The 18,956-nt window shown below is 59.2% G+C and overlaps 3 protein-coding genes across 5 annotated transcripts; 1 reads left to right on the top strand and 2 right to left on the bottom strand.

Moving 5' to 3' along the window:
• Positions 1-5,649: 5,649 nt before the first annotated feature.
• On the bottom strand, positions 5,650-8,870 carry RPL28 (ribosomal protein L28). 2 transcript variants are annotated; one of them, XM_027514759.1, is made up of 5 exons: positions 8,370-8,870; positions 7,925-8,013; positions 7,721-7,844; positions 5,943-6,061; positions 5,650-5,788 (listed from the first exon to the last, which is right to left on the bottom strand). In XM_027514759.1, exons 1-5 carry the CDS (start codon positions 8,443-8,445, stop codon positions 5,699-5,701), a joined length of 498 nt encoding a protein of 165 aa, XP_027370560.1. In that variant the 5' UTR covers positions 8,446-8,870; the 3' UTR covers positions 5,650-5,698. The 2 variants fall into 2 exon arrangements, with proteins under 2 accessions (XP_027370560.1, XP_027370559.1); XM_027514758.1 differs by having other exon boundaries at positions 8,241-8,372.
• A 4-nt stretch (positions 8,871-8,874) lies between these two features.
• TMEM238 (transmembrane protein 238) lies at positions 8,875-13,205 on the top strand. Of its 2 annotated transcripts, XM_027514761.1 has the most exons (3): positions 8,875-9,031; positions 9,272-10,641; positions 13,078-13,205. In XM_027514761.1, exon 2 carries the CDS (start codon positions 10,095-10,097, stop codon positions 10,632-10,634), a length of 540 nt encoding a protein of 179 aa, XP_027370562.1. In that variant the 5' UTR covers positions 8,875-9,031; positions 9,272-10,094; the 3' UTR covers positions 10,635-10,641; positions 13,078-13,205. The 2 variants fall into 2 exon arrangements, with proteins under 2 accessions (XP_027370562.1, XP_027370563.1); XM_027514762.1 differs by having other exon boundaries at positions 8,875-10,641.
• Positions 13,206-13,441: 236 nt separating this feature from the next.
• TMEM190 (transmembrane protein 190) lies at positions 13,442-15,829 on the bottom strand. The gene is made up of 5 exons (XM_027514760.1): positions 15,108-15,829; positions 14,987-15,022; positions 14,609-14,734; positions 14,447-14,531; positions 13,442-14,356 (listed from the first exon to the last, which is right to left on the bottom strand). The coding sequence occupies exons 1-5, from the start codon at positions 15,163-15,165 to the stop codon at positions 14,119-14,121; spliced, it is 543 nt and encodes a 180-aa protein (XP_027370561.1). The 5' UTR covers positions 15,166-15,829; the 3' UTR covers positions 13,442-14,118.
• Positions 15,830-18,956: the final 3,127 nt, after the last annotated feature.

The following is an 18,956-nucleotide window of genomic DNA, read 5'->3' as shown; positions in this document are numbered from 1 at the left end:
CAATCTGCCAGGGTCCTCACCCCACGCTCCCCTTTTGTGGCTGACCTGGCCCTTTGGCAGGGCCTAGTTGATTAGATGCAGCTGTTTGATAAGCCCTGGGGGAGAACTTGACTGCAGGAGCTTGTCCGGGTGGGAAGGGGGGTGGGTCTGGGGCATGGCCCTCTTCCCCGCCCAGTTTCCTCATCTGCAGGAGGGCAGAGTGGCAGTCACTGCACCCGTGGGTGGCTGTGGAGGACCAGGGCGAGGCCGCAAAGCCTGGAGAAGTGTGAAGGGACAGCAGGGAGCTGACTTGAGTACACAAAACGCTGAGTAAAGCCACATACAAGTACAAAATATTTGGTTCCACTTCCGTGAAATTCTAGACGGCAGCCAAAAGCAGATCCCTGGCTGGCTGGGATCAGGGAGGATCAAGGACACGGAACCTTGGTGATGAGCACGTTCCAGATCGGTTACGGTGGGGCTCACGTGGCTGCATAATTATGTGAACATGTGTATATTTAAATTTGGTGTATTGTACTCTGTAAAGTACATCTCAGAATTTCATGTAATTTAAAACAAGGAATTCTGTTCAGTGGGAAAGATGATAGTTAACAAGACATACAACGGAAAGGACAAATCTAAATTTGTGAAGAGCCCCTACAGGTCAGTAAAAATGTGAAAGCAAAATCTCTTGCACAAATACGTCACAAAAGGGGGAATCTCAGCGACGACCAGGCAAAGGTTCACACCATCACAAGTGATGGGAACCCCGAGCTGACCCCGCTAGACCTGGCAGTGCCAAGTGCAGAGCCAGGGATGCTCTGCCAGTCCACGGTGCAGGAGCGGGAAACAAGTCACGTGGAGACACGGGGAAAGGCCGGAAGCACGAGTATGTCATTACTCAGCACTCTTGCACACACACCACGAGCTGCAAAGCCACGTTTGTCCCAGGTTGCAAGCAGTATAAACACCTGGATACAGTTGAGGAGCAACAAGAGCAGTGGGCCGTCACTCAGCAGCGTGGAAAAGCTTGCCATCAGCCAAACAAGCAAGGTTCAGTAGATCCACAGTCCTAACGCCATCGCATGCAGTTCCAGAACCATCAAAACCAAGCTCTGCTGCTAAACACACATACCACGGTGGTCACGCTGTGTTTGAGAGCAAGAAAATTGTTTCCCTAAGGCTCAGGATACTGGTTACCCCTAAGCAGCAAGGAGCCCAGGAGCAAAACATAAATGTGTCAATGTGTGCTTTTCTGTGCATCTGCTGTATTTCAGGATTTTAAGGACATGGAGGGAGGGAGGTGGAAGCAGGGTTCTGGATGGGGAACACGTGCGCCCATGGCTGATTCATGTCGATGTATGGCAAAAACCACTACAATATTGTAACTAGCCTCCAATTTAATTTTTAAAAAAGACAAAACACACCAAAAGACATGAAGGAGCACATTATGAGAGATGGACCAATCTCCAAAACATATTACGTAAGAAAGAGCAACATGCCAACACTGTATAAAATATGCTACCGTTTCTCTTTTCAAATTTAACCAGAAGGTGACATTAGCCTGCAAACACTGTCCCAAGAAAGAAGAGCCTGGAATACCATGTGCATGGTACCCATTCAAAATGCAACGTCTTGACTTTTAAAAAATTTTAAAGATAATGAAGTTTCACTAGAATGGCTCCCTCAAACTCCCATCTCCCCAACACCCAACTCCCTAATCAGGGACAACCAGTGTCAATGGGTTCTCTTGTATTTTTCTGAGGAAATTCTATGGGAATGCAAGCAAATTTAAGCATGTTGTTTAGTCACTAATTCATGTCCAACTCTGTGACGCCATGGACTGTAGCCCACCAGACTCTTCTGTCCATGGGATTTTCCAGGCAAGAATACCGGAGTGGGTTGCCATTTCTCCAGGGATCTTCCTAACCCAGGAATCGAAACCGCATTTCCTGCATTTGTAGGTGGGTTCTTTACTACTGGGCCACCAGGAAAGCCCCCCAAATTTAAGCATATGTTTTTTATTATTTATAATTTTGGCCATACCACACGGCTTGTGGGATCTTAGTTCCTCGGCCAGAGAGTGAACCCGCGCCCTTGGCAGTGAAAGCGCAGAGTCCTAATCGCTGGACCAGCAGGTCAAGTCCCCTAACACCTGTGCTCGCACGTCCACTGTCTCGTTTGTGTATACCTGCCAGTGACCTGCACACAGCATGTCACACCTGGGCTTTTTGACTTAGCATGTCTGGCTGGCTGTCCTATAGCACCCAGCCCTTCCATGCCCTCAGTCGCACCCCAATGTATGGCAAAGAAACCAACAACACTGGAAGAAATTACCTCGGTGCATGGAGCCCGGGGCACACAAGAAGTCTGCAGAGTCACCCTTTTCTGTGACATTCCTGTGCCAGAGGGTACATCCATGTGCAACTCTGTACAGATACTGCCAACTCGTTCCCCGTGGGTTTGTACCACTTGACACCGCCAGCAACCTGTGTCCACCCCCTACCCCACCCCTGCCCAGAGCCTCACCAGCACTGATTTTTATCCAACTTGGATTTTTCTCAACCTGAGAGGTGAACACTTAGTCATCTTTAATAGACTTAACAACAGTTTTGGATTTACACAGAAATTGTGAAGACAGGACAGGGTGCCTCCTGGCTGCGTCTCCTCCATAAATGCGAAGTTGATGAAATCAATGTGCTGGTTTGGCTGTGAGAGCCTGGCCAAGGGGCATGAGGACTTCCTGGCTCTCCAGTGGTGAGGACCCCATGCTTCCTCTACAGGGGGCATGGGTTCGATACCTGGTCAGGGAACTAAGATCCCACATGCCATGTGGCATGGTTGGGTCCCCAACTGGGCTCCTGGGCTCCTTGCATGTCTCCAAACCACATGCACACGTTATTTTCATAACAGAAGACTTTAAAGAATAGGTTTTATTCCAGCAGATGACTACAAAAGTAACAAAAGTAAATTTTTAAAATTCCTGGACAGGGTAGAGACAGCCTGGAGGAAATGCAGCAGAGGGCACAAGGATATTCACATAACTCACGAAGACTGGGAGCAGCAGGCATGACCACATGGATTCGTCCTCAGAGTGCTCTGAAAAACCCAAGCATCGTTTTGTGTGCAAGTAGCTGTTGACACAGAGATGTTTGTGTTCGTTCTGAGTCCATCTGCTCAAGATAAATTGCACCCATTCATACATGCAAGGGAGATCTGCGGACTTGTCCCAGCAGGCCATGTTACAAGCTCTTTGCACATTTAACCTCAACAACCCTAGAATGTAAGGTCTACCGAAGTAGACGTGTCATAGGCACGAGAGGTCAAGCAACCAGCCCAAGGCTGCACAGCCTAGGAGTGGTGGAGCCCTAGAGGTTACCATGCAGACGGAAATTCAATCAAGGCCAGCCCCTCCCTCAACAGCAGGTTTCCACTGCTGAGTGACCCTGTGTGGGGCAGCTGCCAAGGGCGTGCCCTACACTCAACTCTGCAAATGTTCCCTAGGTTACCACTGGACACGACGCAGCACACAGAACCAAGATCTCTGCTTCTCAGAGCCCCAAGGAATCAGACACAAAAGGAACTCATTTCATGTAGAGGGAAACCAAGGCCGAGAGACTAGTGCCACGGCACAGAACTGGCACCCAGGCAGCTTGGCACAGAGAGGGGTGTTGGGGGGGGTAGGGGGGCGTCTCTGGGCACTTGTCTTCCGCTCTCCCCACCCTGGCCCCACGGTCCCCACTAAGCCAGCAGTCAGTCTGGCCCTCCCTCATGAGTTGCTTTTCTCTTGCTGCTTTCCAGATTTTCCCTTTGTCACGGCATCCAGCATTTTTGCCAGATGTGTATCTGCCCAGCTGGACTGCATGTGTGCTGAGCGCCCAGAGCAGCAGGGATCCAGGGCAGACAAGGAGACCCCCGCAGCTGACCACAGCTGCCACACGGCACAGCAGACGCCCATGGCTGCATGCCTCTGGCCTGCTGGGGGTGCTGGGCTAAACACTCACTGGGGTGGGCGTTCCCGGGACTAAGGCTCAGTGTAGGCAAGTACCTCCCAGAGAACAGCAAGGGGCTCGGTGAGAGGTGGCCGGCAGGGGGGCGGGCTACAGCCAAGGGCTGCCTCTCGTGGAGTGGGACCGGAACTGTGGGAGAGCTCTGAGCAGATGTTAAGTCACCGAAGTTCCACCGCAACTACAGACACTGCCCAACCAGGGTTGAGAACAGACCTGGGGAGGAAGGTTCGGCAGGAAGGGTTCCTGATCACATCCGCTGAGGAAAGCTGGAGCTTCTGATCCCAGAGCAGAGCTGGGGGAGGTGCAGGGTCCTCACGAAGGCAGGATGGCTGGCACACAGTAGGTTCGTTGGGAACATACCAGGAGCCATGATGTGGGTAACCTTTACTCATCTGAGCCTCACTTTCTACATCTATAAGGTGGGGATATCTGCTTCATGGGGTGTCTGGAAGACAGCCACTCCACAAGTATCTGCGTATACTTTTGTGTACACACATATATACATGCCACAGGTCGATCTCGTTACTAACACCTAATTACCGCACTCACATATGTAGGCTGTCCCCCAGGCATTCATTAACCTCCTTAATTCTAAGAGGCACAGAGAGGGGCACTCACTTGCCCAAGGCCACACAGCTAGAAACTAAGCTGATAGGAGCCAGGGAGGCACCCAGCGGCGGTGCCTACATCCTGGTTGTAACAGACACCAGGAAGCCAGGAGCAAACCCAACTTCAGAGCCAGCGAAGAGAGACCCTAGAGACAGCTGTGCACCTGGACAAGGGCTGGAGGCAGGCTCTGCCGCAGAGTGGAGTGGGGAGAGCTGAGGGGGGCTAGGCGTGGAGGGACAGACATCTGCAATGAGGCAGCAGATGAGGTCAGGGTTGTAGGGCCGGAGGGCTCACTCCCAATGCAGCAGGAGGCAGATGGCTGGCCAGGTAGGTTCCTAGCCAAGAGGCTATGCAAGGATGTGGCCGTTGCAGACTGCCTTCCCCTCTGCCACTGGGGACAGGGCCCCACAGGGTCCTGGACTCAGGAGCTACCTGGTGCCCCCAAAGACAAGCTCCCTTCCCAGATGGGCACTTGGCCCAGAACCAAAGGCCAAGGCATGAGTGGGCCCTGCCCACCACTAAGTCCCAAGATCCTCAGTTCAAACCTGCAGGGTCCCCTGGGAGACTGTGAGCTGCCCAGGACCCTCAGCTGAGGGCAGGGTCAGTCTGCACCTCTCCTCCCCACCACAGCTCCCACTGGGGCTTCCAGACCACCCCAGAGGAACAACAGTCCACAGCCAGGGTCCCAGACAGCACACACGTCACCTTCACAGGCCACAGAACAACCCGAACAGGAGGTGCACTGAGCCTCCATCCAGATGCCCACTCCTCAGGAGACAGACTATTTGGAGACCAAAAACTTCCACATTACGTTTATCCTGAAGTTTCAGCATGCACTGGCAGTGTGTGGTGTTGTGACGATTCTAGGTTTTACTTCATGTGCAATTCCTGTCTCCCGAGTGTTTGAATGTGGCAGACAGGCAGAAACGCTGGGCCACGGACTCAAGCCCCCTGCCTGGAGCTGGCCCTTCAGACCCAAGATGCTGAGGAACCTGTGTGGTGCCGGTAGTCCCTGGGGAACAGACGGGTGTCTGCACAGAAGACTCAGGTGGAGGCGGTGGCTGACAGCTTTATTGCTCTGGGGAGGGGAGGCCAGAGGCTCAGGAGCTCTTGGTGGGGCGGCTCGGCTTCCTCTTCACCATCACAGGCTTCTGGCTGCGCAGGATGGCGCTGGCTCTGCGGATGGCAGCCTGTAGGCAAGGCAGGCTCAGGTCACTTCCCCTGGGAGCTTGTGCCCCCAACCTTGTGTTCCCAGAGCGCAGGTCCTGCTCCACAGTCCGGAGAGGACCACCCCTCTCAGTTGCCCCGGGCCCCCGCCCACCTCCTCGGTCCAGCCCTGCTCACCATGCGCAAATCCGGGCGGTACTTGTTCTTCCGGATCATGTGCCGGATGCTGCTGAGGGTGGCCCGGGCGTTCTTGTTGATGGTGGTCCGCACGTAGGAAGTGGCTGGCTTGCGCTGGCCTGGCAGGGGACGGGAAGAAGGGGGGGCCCAAGGGTCAGTGGGAGGGTCTGGAACGTCGGTGCCCACACCTGTTGTGAGGGCAGAATCCCACCCAGAGACACCGAGTGCCTGGGCCGTGTGAGTGCAGGAGGCTGCCTCGTCTCCCAGCTCCACGTAGGGCACATTCATAGGGACGACCACAGGCCAGGCTCTGCACCGATACAGGTGTGTCCTCCCTACCCCAGCCCGGAAACAACACTGCTCAGCTCACTGGACAAAGGTGGACTCTCATGTGTGAGGTCGCATGTGCACAGCAGTCGTCTCAGCCCAACTGAGGCGGGCACTTGGCGCCGCACGGGCCAGGCAGTGAGTGCTCCCCAGAAAGCAGCTCTGCTCCTCTCACGTCCACACCCTCCCAGGCCCAAGCGACCACAGTCTGGGCAACAAAGTCCAAAAGGCCGAGCTCTGAGGCCTGGCCCCTAACAATGAGGGGTGATCTGGACCCACAGGAGGGACTGGAGGAAGGGCAGTGGGGGGGGTGTGTCTGTGTGTGTGTGTGTGTATGTATGTGTGTGTGTGTGTGTCTGGGTGTGCAGAGCATCCGCCCCTCACCTGCACACAGCTGGAGTCTGCTCTCTACTGCCCAGACAGGATGGAAATGAAATCCCCCCTTTACTGTGCCTCAGAGCTGATGGGGTCCTGGCTGCATCCTATGCTTCTGGGTGCCCCCAAGAAGCCCAGGACCCCGTACCACACTGGAGGTTTGATGTTAGCCTTTGCTGACCCCAGAAGGGAGCCCACATTACCCCCTCAGGTCAACCCAGTTTCTGACAGCCCAGAAAGAGCCACCAACAATCCAACAAGACAAAGCAAGGGTTTTGGGACCCAGCACCCGAGAACAGGGTTCTCAAGAGTGTGGGAATCTGGGAAGCCTAACAGCATAACCAACTGGCTGCCCCGGGACTGCACTCTTGGGAAGAGAGGCTAACCCTCGTCCCTGTGAGACCCACAAGGCAGCAGCTGTGGTCGGTGCTGTCAATGAACAGGACACAGAAGTCAGAACCCACAGAGAAATCAATCAGGGACCTGGAAAAGCTCGTTCCTATCTCATAAAACCCAGTGCCCATTTAAAAACAAGTGTTGAAGGTGTGATACAGTAACTCAGCTGTTATCCAGAAACCCCTCTTCCCCTTGACCCCTCTAAAGAGTCTAAAGAGCAAGTCTGTGGGGGAAACCAGTTTATGGGGGGGGTGGGATGGGATGCTGAGACCTCCTTCTGAGCTCCCCCAGCCACAACTCGAGTCTAACTACTGCTTCAGAAGCTTCTCTTTCCACATGTGGGAACTAAAGGTCGGTCCCTCATCTGTTTGCCTCCGTTTCCCCATTTGTGGAGAGACTAACGGCCACCTCCACCTGGGGTGCTTCAAGAATTTATTCTTAAAACATCATCAAACAGCGGCAATTTTGTAGTCCTGACTCCGGTCCTATAAATTTCTCCGCTTTTCAGATGATGAGCTCGTGTAACTTGGAGGCTCGCTTGGAAAGGAACCAGCCTCCCAAGCAAACACCTCGAGCCCAGGAATCCTGATTCAACAGCACAAGCACCGACACTGAAAAGCCACAGCCCCCTGCCCCGGATGGGGGTCAGTTGCCTGGGCCCAGCCAGGGTAAAGGCTCACCGGATCTCCGCTTCATCACCACCACGACCCCTTTGCCGTCCGCCGCCGGCTCCACACCCACGGTCTTGCGGTGAATGAGCCCATTGTAGCGAAAGGAGTTGCGCGCTTTCAGGTTATTCGGCTCCTGGGAACAGGAACGAATCGCGGCCGTGAGGAGATAGTGCAGGCCCCTCCCTCCGACCGAGGCGTCCGGGCCCCACTTACGGTGCTGTACGTCTGCTTGTTCCTCTTGATCAAGAAGCTGGAGCAGTTCCGCACGACCATCCATTGCAGATGCGCGGACATGGCGGCGACTGCGGGGAAAGGGGCGCGGGAAACGTCAGGGGAGCAGCAGGCAGAAACCTGACCACAGAGAAGGGGTGTTCTGGGTCGTCGCGGGGAATGGGGGGGGGGCCGCACCACGTGGGCCGAGGGCGCCTAGAAGTCTGCCAGGTGGGGCTGAGCGGCCTAAGGCGGCGGGGCTAAACTCAGGCGGCCGAGACTCACTACAGGGGACAAGGCGATGAGAAACCACAGAGACCTAAGGCGGCAGCGCCGAAGAGCAGCCAAGAACGCGAGGGGCGCGGTGAGAGCGACCAGGCCGGGGCACAAACACAGGCCGCGGGCGCGAGAGATAGGCACGCGGGAAGAGGAAGAAGCCTCCACTCACCTCCTCTTGGTGCGGCGGCCGGAGACGGAAAGAGGCACGCTAGGGGCGGGGCGACGCCTTTAATATCGACACGCATTTCCGCTTCCTGTCTGGACACGCGCGTGCGGTCGGCTAACCCCGTCTCCGAGGCAGCTCGTCAACGTTCGGTTATTTCCGCCAGCCAGTCGCCAACCGTTCGGGGCCCTTCGGAAGCCTTCCGCTAGGGAGGGCCCTTCACGTGTCCTAGGAACTCCACGGCCGGATTTCCGAACGGGTATCGCTCCAGAGGCCCCCAAGTCCCCTTCCTCAGAGGCTTCTTTCCAACATGGCCACCCAATGCTTGGCACAGTATGGGTGCTCACTACACATCTGTCTGATAAATGAACCTGTGAGTGCGTGAACTATTTAACCCTAGTTCCAGGAACTTCAAGGGCCTCCAGCTTCTTCGTAGACCGTCGGCTATTCCCGACGAAGGCAGCAGGCCCGCTCGAACATCTTCGGAACTCTCCGGAAACGCCCTTCGGAAAGAGGGCCACCTTCCGTCCTCTTGCCCCCATGCCCACTTCGGATCGCTTCGGAAACACTCGGTCTCCATTCGGCCACCTTCGGAAAGCTTCGGCTATCCCCGGGAGCCCCTTCTCTCAATTCGCCCTCCCCCGGCCCCTCTTCAACGCCTGAACCCTGTGAGTCTAGAGAGAAGTTGGACCGAACTTTTTCGCAGTCCGCCACCCTGGGGGGACGTGGATTTCCTCTAAGGGCGAGTTGTGTTGGAGGAGAGGAGATTTGCCTGCGAAACCTCTGGTTCTCTTAGAGCTTCCATTCCCGTTCCCCCTCTTCCCTGTACCTTGCGGCCTGGCGCCCCATTCCCACCAGCACCGTTCACGGCCGTTACACTTTATGCAACTTTTCTTTTCTCTTGTCAGGGTCCTCCTTAAGGGGAAAGAACCTCGCCTGATACATCTCTGTCGCAGCCTGGCGAGACTCCCAAGTGAACAGAAGGAACGACAGGGCCTTATGTCACCTCCATCAGGACAACTCGTGATTATGTCCAGGAACTCCTCGAGGGCAGAGACTTTGTCCATCTACTTGCCCTTGGATTTGCCCCTAATGAGTCCCGACAGTCCCGAGGCCCCAGGAGAAATCTGAGGAAACAGGGACGTTGGGGTTTGCCTTGCTCCTTCCAGTGGCGTGCTCTAAATCTGATGGTGGCGACAGAGTTCCTGTGAGTCCGATCCACAGGATCTGTCTTTGGGATCATTCTCTCTGGACCACACAGGCGACCTCGGCAGGCAGGCAATAAGTGCCCACTTCCATCCCTTAAGGCGCCCTGACTTGCTGATCCTCTGCTTCCTCCTGGGGATCCAGGGCTTTGTCTGATCCTTGTTTTTTGACCCCACGTGTCTCCACCGCGGGGCCCACTGCCCAGGAGGCGCGGGAGGCAGGCAGAGAAACAACGCCAGGGCTCCCCCCGCGCCTTACGGTGCCGCCATCACAAAGTCCTGAATTTGACCACGTGCGGCTTCAGACTCCTTGGGGGCACAGGGGGCCCGGGCCACACTAACCTGTGCGCCCAGCCGGCCCCAGCATCGGCTCCTGAGGGCCAGGGCGCCCCCAGGCCGGGCCCTTCCACACCCGGCCCAGCCCAGGTGATCAGGAGAGCGCCGGGCATACCTGGCGCAGAACCCTAACCCCGCCCCGGGCCGCACCCGGAACGCGGAACGCGCTCTCCGCGGGTCAGAGCCAGCCATGGCGGCGGCGCCGGCCGTGTGCACCTCGCCCGGGACCCCGCCGAGCGGTGCACCGTCCCCGGCGGCGGGCGCGCCGGGGCTGGTGTCCGGCCTGGGCCGCTGTCGGATGGCGCTGCTGCTGGCCGTGGCGCTGGACGTGGCGGGCATGGCGGCGTTGCTGACCGGCGTGTTCGCGCAGCTGCAGGTGCGCGGCCGCGACTTCGGCGACCTGCTTATCTACACGGGCGCGCTGCTCGTCTTCCTGAGCCTGCTCGGCTGGATCCTCTGGTACACCGGCAACATCGAGATCTCGCGCCAGGAGCTCGAGCGCGACTACGGCCTGAGGCCCTCGGCGCTCGCCCGCCTCGCGCGGAAGCTCTCCCGCCGCTGGTCGGCGCCGGCTTCCTCCGCCGCCGGCCGGCGCGCCGCGCCCGGCTCCCGGGGAGCGCGCCGCGCCGCCCGCACGCCCCCGCCGCCCGCCGCCGGTTCCCGCCGCGTGCGCCTTCAGCTCGCCTCGCTGGAGGCCGGGCCCGGGGCGGCGGGAGCGGGCACCGAGTGAGCCCGAGGTGAGGGGTGGGGAGGCGGGGCGGGGCGGGGACGAGGGGAGAGACGTCAAAGGGACAGGGAGGTGAAGAGACGGGGACAGGGACACGCGGGGAAGAGAGACAGGTAGAGGTCAAGATCGGGAGGGAGAGAAGCGAAGAACGCAGAGACCAGAGGACGAAGACCCAGAGACAGTACGCGTGAGTGTAGGCCAAGAGAGACAAATGAGAGCCCGTCCCCAGACGTGGGAATTTCCAGGTCGCTCAAATGGTGAAGAGTCTACCTGCAGTGCAGGAGGCGTGGGTTCGATCCCTGGATCAGTAAGATCCCCTGGAGAAGGGCCTAGCCGCCCACTCCAGAATTCCTGCTTGGAGAATTCATGGATGGAGGAGCCTGGTGGGCTACATACAGTCCATGGGGTTGCAAAGAATCGCACATGACTTGAACGACTAAACACACACCTCAGCCATGAGGGCCGGAGAGTCACTATCGGCTCCTTGGATATTTGGGGATATTGGTCCCAGTGTCTCCAGTCTCCAGGCACACCCAGTCTCATTTCCCATCCAGTCCTCCCAATGTAACAGTCTCTGAGGTCACTAGTATTACCGTAACATCCCAGGGAGGACACTGAGGTCCCCAAAAGGTGCCACCTCTTGCCCAAGGGGGGCTAGTTGTTGTACTCTCCAGAGTGCAGAGACCTGCTGTGGCTCCCTGCTGCCCTCTGGTTGAATCCAAGCCGCTCACTGTGTGTGTCGCCCACTCTCCTGCCTTCTCTGCAGTGATGATGACAGCCCTTCCCCCCACCCCTGTCCATCATGGTTGGGATGTCTCGCACCATTGGCCTCTGTCCACGCCTTTACCTTCATCGGGTGCACTTTAGTCTTCACTCTGCACAGAGAGTTTACCAGATGTCTTTTATGATCCTACTCCGATTTCAGTGCCTTTTTCTGGGTCTTCTCATGGTCTGAGTTACCCTCTTTTATTGTCTGTATTGCCATGTGTTGTGTGTGTGTGTGTGTGTGTGTGTACTGATACTGTCTCTCACAGCCAAGAGGGAGACCTTAGAGGGTAAGATCTGGGTCTCTGGTGTCTTTGTTCTTAGCATTCTCCAGCTAAGAGTGAACTCAGGAAGTCAGAGGCTGATGATTGGGTGGGTGGGTGGATGGATGGATAGATGAGTGATGGATGGGTGGATGGATGAATTGGTTGATGGATAGGTGGGTGGATGGATGGATACGGTGGGGGTTTTGGTATTTTGCTTTTGGCTGCACTGTGTGGCTTGTCGGATTTAGACTTCCTGACCAGGGACTGAACCCAGGTCCACGGCAGTGAAAGTGCTGAGTCCTAACCTCTGGACCTCCAGGGAATTCCCAGTACAGTGGGACTGATTGATGGCAGTTAGGTGGATGGATAGGTGAATGGATTTGGGTCAGATGGGTAGGCAGACAGATGAGAGGACAGATGAAAGGATTGGTTGGTAGGTGGATAGGTAAGTGGAACAATGGGTGGATGACCGAACCAGTTTCCCAAATGAGGGGTTCCATAAACGCATTAAATCCGTGTCCTAAGACATTCTCTACTGGTGATGAATTAACTTTCCTCCTCTCAACCAGAAGGATGCTGGTTATATACCTTTTGTGTGTGTGTGAGAGAATTTCGAGACTAGTCACCCAGATCATATGCTACGTTCTGTGGTTCAGATGAGGAAACAGTTGAAGACGAACAAATGTATGCATAGACAAAGCATGAGCTAACACACAATTTGACATACCATGCAGAAATAACCAGCAGTGGTTAACATTACCCCCTGGAAACACTTTACCTTGCCCAGAAGTCTAACCCAGCTGTGGCGGGCCTCTGCTGCCAGAACCACTTGCCAGAAACTGGCCAAGCTGATCAGACTCTAGGCCCCTCTGAGAAGGAGAACGGGCCTGTCCAAAGACAGGACTCTTACCATGGGCAGGGCGAGGTGGCTCCAGCACCCAAAAGACAGAGAACTAGAAGCTGAACAGAGGGACTGTGGGTGGGACTCGAGGCGCTCCTCTCTGCCTCTGGGACCAAAACCCGTTGAGATGCACATCACCAGCCCGTGTCGTTTCTCCCCCGTGTAATCTTCTCTGTCTCCGCCTCTCTGTCTCTCTGTGTCCCTGTGTCTGTCACAGTCCATCTCCCGTGTCCCTTTGTATCATTGTGCCTCTGTGGTCCCCTCGACTTCTCTCTCTCCCTCTCTCGGCCTCTGCCTGCCTCTCGTCCCCCACCCTGTACCCCTGGGGTCCACTGCGTTAAAGGCGCAGTTGCTGCTGCACAGCAGGCTGTGAAGAACGGAGGAGCCCTGAATGAGCAAGTGTGAGAGTCCGTTGTGAGGGGCCAAAGCAGGAGGAAGGGGCCCCTGGCCGTGCGTGGTGGACCTGGGATGCAGGGGTCCTGAGCCGCCACTAACCCCACCCTCCCTTCTGCAGATGAACGCGTGGCCCCAGCTGTGAGCGCCCGATGGAGACGTGCTGCCGCCCCCAGCAGCCCCTGGCCACCAGGATATGCCTGCCTGTCTCCCATCTCTCCTGCCCCAGATAAACGGCTCTGCCTCCCAGCACTGCATGTCTGTCTGGGGAGGGACACTGCTGGAGTAGGGGAAGGGGCCCTAGGAGCCCAGCTGTCCAGGCTGCCCCCTTGTGGAGGGGGCACAGGAGCCAGGGGCGGGGAGTTGGGGGGGGGGGGTCGGGCAGGGAGGCCAGAATCTCAAGCCCAGTCCCAACCCCCCATCCAGACCTCCTGCAGCCCAGTGTCCTCGGTTAGTTTGGGTCCCCGGAGAGGTAGACGAGGGACAAAGACTGCAAGATATTTATTGGGGAAAACACAAAACACGTGTGGAGGGTAGGCTGGTGTGGGCTCTGTCTCCTGAGAAAGGAAGAGGGGAGGAAGGGGGCCGGGCAGGATGAGTCTTCAACCGTAAGGAGATTCCGGGAAGGTTTCCGTCCCGAGGCCGAGGCCTGCAGTCGTCCAGCGTCGGTGGAAAGCAGGGCGAGCGGCTGCTGGCCCAAGGGCCGCAGGATCCCACAGGCCGGCGGGTGGGCAGCAGAGACTGTCAGACAGTGGCAGAAGGACAGATGAGGGGCTCGGTTGCCCGTGAATCCCACCCCCCAAGCCCAGCTGGAGTCTCAGCTGAGGCCACCCCCACTCATCCCCACCCCCTCGGTCTAGACCCCCGCTGATTACAGCCCGGGACCTACACTCAAACTCAGGGTGCCCGTTAGCTCAAGTACCTCTCAGCTCAGATCCTCCGCACTTACTCTGGGCCTCTCTCATTCCAAACGCCTGTCCCCTCGCATCCCCCGTGATCACAGCCCAGGCCCCCACCCCTGTCAGCCCAAGACCCCCCCAAAACACACACACACACACACACACATTCCCAGCACTGCGCCCCTCTGCTTCATGCTTCTCATAAAAGAGACCGAGCATCTCTGTGCTACGTCTGTATTGAGGGGCCCCTCCAGGGGGCGCCCCTAATCATCTTCGTCCCCCCCTTCCGTTTCTTCGCCCCCTTCCGTCCCCTCCCCCTCGGTGCCCCCCGAGACATCCAGGGCCCCTTCCGTGGGCGCGGCGGGGGGGATGCTGCCGACAGAGGGCGTCTTCTTTTCGCTCGGAGTCCGGTCCTTGGACAACAAAGAGACGGTCCTGGACAGGTCGCACTTGCCCTTCAGGAACCAGGGCAGCCGCAGCATGTCGTGTCGCCTGGCCCACCTGGCGGGGAGGGGACACCGTCAGCCGCGCCGTCCCCCTGCCCCCACGCCCGGGTCAGGGGCGCCCGCCCGCTTCCCGAGCCCCACTCGCCAGAACAGGCAGATGCTGGTGATGAGGAAGAGGAGGCCTCCGCACGTCCAGCCCAGCGCCCACATGTGCTTCCGCCGCATGTTCTCTGCACAGAGCGGGGGCGGTGAGACCCAGGGCTCCCCGCCGCCAGCCCCCACCCCGGGGCCCCGGCTCCCCGCGCACCATCCGGACGCTGGTGGTAGCAGACCCCGTCGCGGTAGCAGCATCGGAGACGCAGGCAGAGATTGGGGTTCTCGATTGCCGCCTGGCCCCCGCAACTCTCCCGGTCCCACACGTCTCCTTCACAACCTGGGGACCCATCACGAGGGGCAGCGTCCTCACGGAGCCCACGGCCGGGCCCGAGGCCGCCTGCCCAGAGCCCACTCCAGCCCGGGTCCCCAGCCCCTATTCTATTAGAGCCAGAGTCCAGGCCCCAGCCCCTCCTCCCTCAGACCCCCAGCCCCTCCTCCCTCCGACCCCCAGTCCCCCCTCCCTCAGACCCGGGGGTCTAGTCTGGGTTCTCTGTCCCCGGGGGGACCCCGGGTGTCCTCCACTGCTCACTCCATGGATAGAAGAATCCCTGGATTCCATTCCCGTCTGTGAAAGAAAGAGCCGTGTGGGGAGACTGGTGGCTGAGGAGGCCCCCGGCTCCGCCCTCCGACCCTCTCGCCAGCGCCCTCACCTGCTGAGCCCTGCATGAGCAGGAGGAGACCCAAAGCTGGGATCCCAGAGCCGACCATGTTGCCTCCCCAGCCTTCTGGGGCCTCTGTGGGGAGAGACCTTGAAGGCCATCACCCCAGCAACCGGCTTGGCCCCGCCCACCTCCCTGCCTGACCCCTAAAGTTCTAAGTTCTGTTGCTAGGGAGCCCCCTCAGCAGTGGGGAAGCAAAAAAGGGGGGGGTCACACTGGCCTGGTCATGCCTGGTTGCTAGGGAGTTGCTTCCTTAGCAACCAGGTGGAAGGGGCCTTGGGGTGGGATGGGGCCCTGGTGTTAGAAGAGCCCTCTCAACAACCGGGTGCAAAGCAAGGGGGAGTCTAAGTCATCTCCCCTTTGCCAACCAGGGGACCCCAAGAGTGGGCACCCCGAGACCTCTTGCCAAGGCCTCCCTCTGCTTAGTAAACTGATGCCTGAGGGGAAGGTCCAGGGGGCCCCAAAGCTCCTCAGACCTGGTTGCCAGGGGGAGGGCCTCCCTAGCAACCAGGGGTGGGGGGCCTGAGGCCCAGAGGACCTCACTGAGCCCCATTGTTAGGGAGGCTCCCGAGCAACCAGACCTAGGAGGGTGATGAGGAAAATGGGGGTCAGGCCACATAGCTCCTGCTCAGGCACCCCCTGGTCCCAAGGGCACCCAGGCCTCCGATGGGGAATGTGTAACCAACCAGAGGGCTGGGACCCCCAGGATCCAAGAGCTCTGAAGCCTGGTTGGTGGGGCGGGGGGGGGGGGAGGGGGGTCATAGGAAAGGAGCCCCGTCTAGCGCATCTCAGTTTCTGCACCCGCAAACGGGGGAACACACCCAACTGGGGTCCCCAGGCTTCTGGTCTGGTTCCCCAGTGGTAGGGGAGGAGGCCAACCTGGGGACTGGGTTGGGAACTGATCCTGAGTTCTCCCCTGAACCTGCGCTCAGCTTCCAGCCAGTGAGGATGGGGCTCATTGCCCTTGGAGTGTCCAGACCCGGAGTCTGAATGGGGAGGCATGGGGTCTGGACCCCTGTGTTCCTGAGGGAAGAGGGGCTGGGGGTCTGGATCCCTGGGTCTGAGGAGGAGATGTGGGGTCTGGACCCCTGTGTTCCTGAGGGAAGAGGGGCTGGGGGTTTGGATCCCTGGGTCTAAGGGAGGAGGAGCTGGGGTCCTGGACCCCCGGATCTGAGAAGGAGGCGTGGGGTCTGGAACCCTAGGTCTGAGGGGGGAGGGGATGGGGGCCTGGACCCCCGGGTCTGAGGAGGAGGAGCTGGGGTCCTGGGCCCCTAGGTCTGAGGAGGGGGGGCCGGGGGTCCTGACTCAGGTCTGACAGAGGTGGCCCGGGGGGTCCTGACTCAGTCTGAGGGTGCAAGGGGGCAGGGCCGAGGTCTGAGGGCAGCTGACCAGGAGTCCAGAGCCCACTCCCCAGAAGCCCTGTGAGGCTGCCTCCCGGCCTCCCCACCTCCTGTAAACATCCTGGTGGGTGCTGAGTGGGGCTGGGGTTGCCTTCGTCAGAGATGACACAGGTCAGAGGGGCTCGGCAGGGGGCCGGGGGTGGGGGTCAGAGGGGTTGCGGGGCTGAGGCCCAGCAGCTGCTGACCATTTCCTGTGTCAACATCATCTGGACCCACTTCCCAATTCCCGGGATTCCTCAGGGATCAAGGAGGGGGTGGGGGGCGGGGCCGCGGGCCCTGGACCGCGGCTTGGGGCTGGGGGGGCCCACCGTCATGGCCCTCACCGCTAATGACAGGTTTGGGCTGCCTCTGCGGCCCGCCTGCCCCGTCACCCCCCAGAGGCCAGACAGGACCCCCCAGGGACAGACAGACGGACACACACAGCCTCGGACCTGCTGACCTCACGCCGGCCAGCTCCACCTCAGCCGGGGGCCAGCCCATGAGCAAGGACCCCCTGGGGCCCGTCATCTCCCAGCAGCATCCCCCCCACCCCCCGCGTCTGTGACCACCCCTCAGCGCCCGAATCCCCTCTGGGCCTCTCCCCGTGTTTGCCTCTAAGTCCCTGAGCTTGTCTCTCTGTGTCTCTGTGGGTTCCAACGTTTTGTTTGTTTGCATCTCTTTCTCTCTGGTGCCTCAGTGTGGTCCCGTCTCCCTTTGTCACTGTCATCTCCTGTCATTGTGATCTCCACCGTGTCTTTCCCTGAGGTCTGTCTCTGCCTCTCTGCAGAAGTGGCCCAAGTGTCCCCACCTTCGGGGAAGACCCGGGAGACCTGAGAACTCCCACCAGCCCCCTGCAGCCCGCCCCCTACCCTGAGTGGGGAGATGACTCCCACGCCCTCAAGGTGGGGGCCGAGGAGGGGGCTGGCGCTGGGCGTGGGCCGCTGACCCGTATCCGGACTCTGGACTGCACTCCCCAGATTGTAGCATGCCCACAAGGTCTCTCCATCTTTCTTTCGAGAAACGAAGGTTTCCCGCCTGAACGACACCTGGGTCTGCGGGAGGAGGGGGTTGGGAACTGGGCTCCTGGACATGAAGGAGGAGGTGGAGGCTGGGGGTCTGGACCCCCGAGAGAGAGGGAGGAGGCTGGGGGGGCATTCTTGTGATCCTCGGCTGAAGCAGCGGGTGGGGGCTGGCACCTCCCCTGCCCTGCCCCCTGTCAGTGGAGGGGCTGCCCTCCGACAGGCTGGCCCCAGGCCCAGGCCCCCACACCCCCTCGGGCCAGGCCATCCCCCAGGCTGGTGGCCTGAGTCACCTTGGCTGGCCCCGCCAGTCTGGGGGGGGCTACGTCAGTTCTCCCCTCACTGACGCAGCCTCGGGCCCCCCACGCTGACTCAGCCGGAAACAGGCCCCCTGAGGGGCGGAGACCCAGTGGTCAGAGGCCTGGGTCCCAGCGCTCGCGGGGGCTGGGGAGGGCCCCTGGGGGGCCCTGGCAGGGGTGGCCAGGCAGACTGAGAGAGGCAGAGCGAGCTCTCACCTGAGGCGATGAGGTCATGTCCCACCGTGGGGGGCTGTGACCTCACCTCCCCGGGGGCCTCAGCAGTCGCCCCCCAAGTGGTGGAGTATGGGAGGGGGGCCTCCAGCCTCCATCCATCCCAAGGGTCTCCCTGGCAGCCGCTTAGCACAGTCTGGGGACAGCGTGGCGGGGGGTGCTCTGCAGGGAGACCTTCGAAAGTCCTGGTCACCTTTTGACGTCTCACGTTCCTCCGTCCTCCTTTGCTACCTTAATCCTAGGGGCTGCTCCTGGGGGCTTGGGCTCCTGCCTGGGTCCCTCACTCGTCCTGCCATGAACCCCGGGAGCCACCTCTGCTCCGTACCCCTGGTGCTCCCCGGTATATGTGCGTCTGTATTGGCATCGCTGTCCCCTGGAATCTGTGTCCCCCTCCGGCTCCAGCCCCTGTGCGCTTCTCCGCCTGTCTGCACGTATTCTCCCCATCCCTGCCCACCCCCAGCGCTCTCCCTGTCTCCCCATCTCCATCTCCCTAGGGGCCACATCTTTGTATCTGTCTCCCTGGATATGTTAATAAAACATCACCCGTGAGAATGGCAATGGTTCACATCGACCGAGAGTTGACTGTGACTTTACAGGAGTGAACTCACTGTCTCCTGCGCAGGCGTTTGGGGAGGGTGCCTGGGGTGTCCCCATTTCACAGACAGAGCAACTGAGGCACAGCGAGGTGAAGCCACGTGTCCGAGGTCCCACACCTGCTGGGTGTCTCTCGCCCCTGGTCCCTGTCTCTGCCTCTGGTCCTCTCCCTCCACGTTCCCATGTGTCTCTGGGAGAATGGCCCCCCTCTGTCGGTCCGCATGGCTGACCCCTTGCCTCTCTCGGGACCTCGGCCCCTGGGGGTGGCTGCATCTCTGTCACCCTGCCTGTGTCTCTGTTTGCTGCTGCCCTGCCTCG

This window comes from Bos indicus x Bos taurus, chromosome 18, assembly GCF_003369695.1.
Source record: "Bos indicus x Bos taurus breed Angus x Brahman F1 hybrid chromosome 18, Bos_hybrid_MaternalHap_v2.0, whole genome shotgun sequence".
Classification (NCBI taxonomy): Eukaryota; Metazoa; Chordata; class Mammalia; order Artiodactyla; family Bovidae; genus Bos; species Bos indicus x Bos taurus.
The sequence above is the reverse complement of the archived record's forward strand: the minus strand, read 5'-3'. Positions and strand labels throughout refer to the sequence as shown.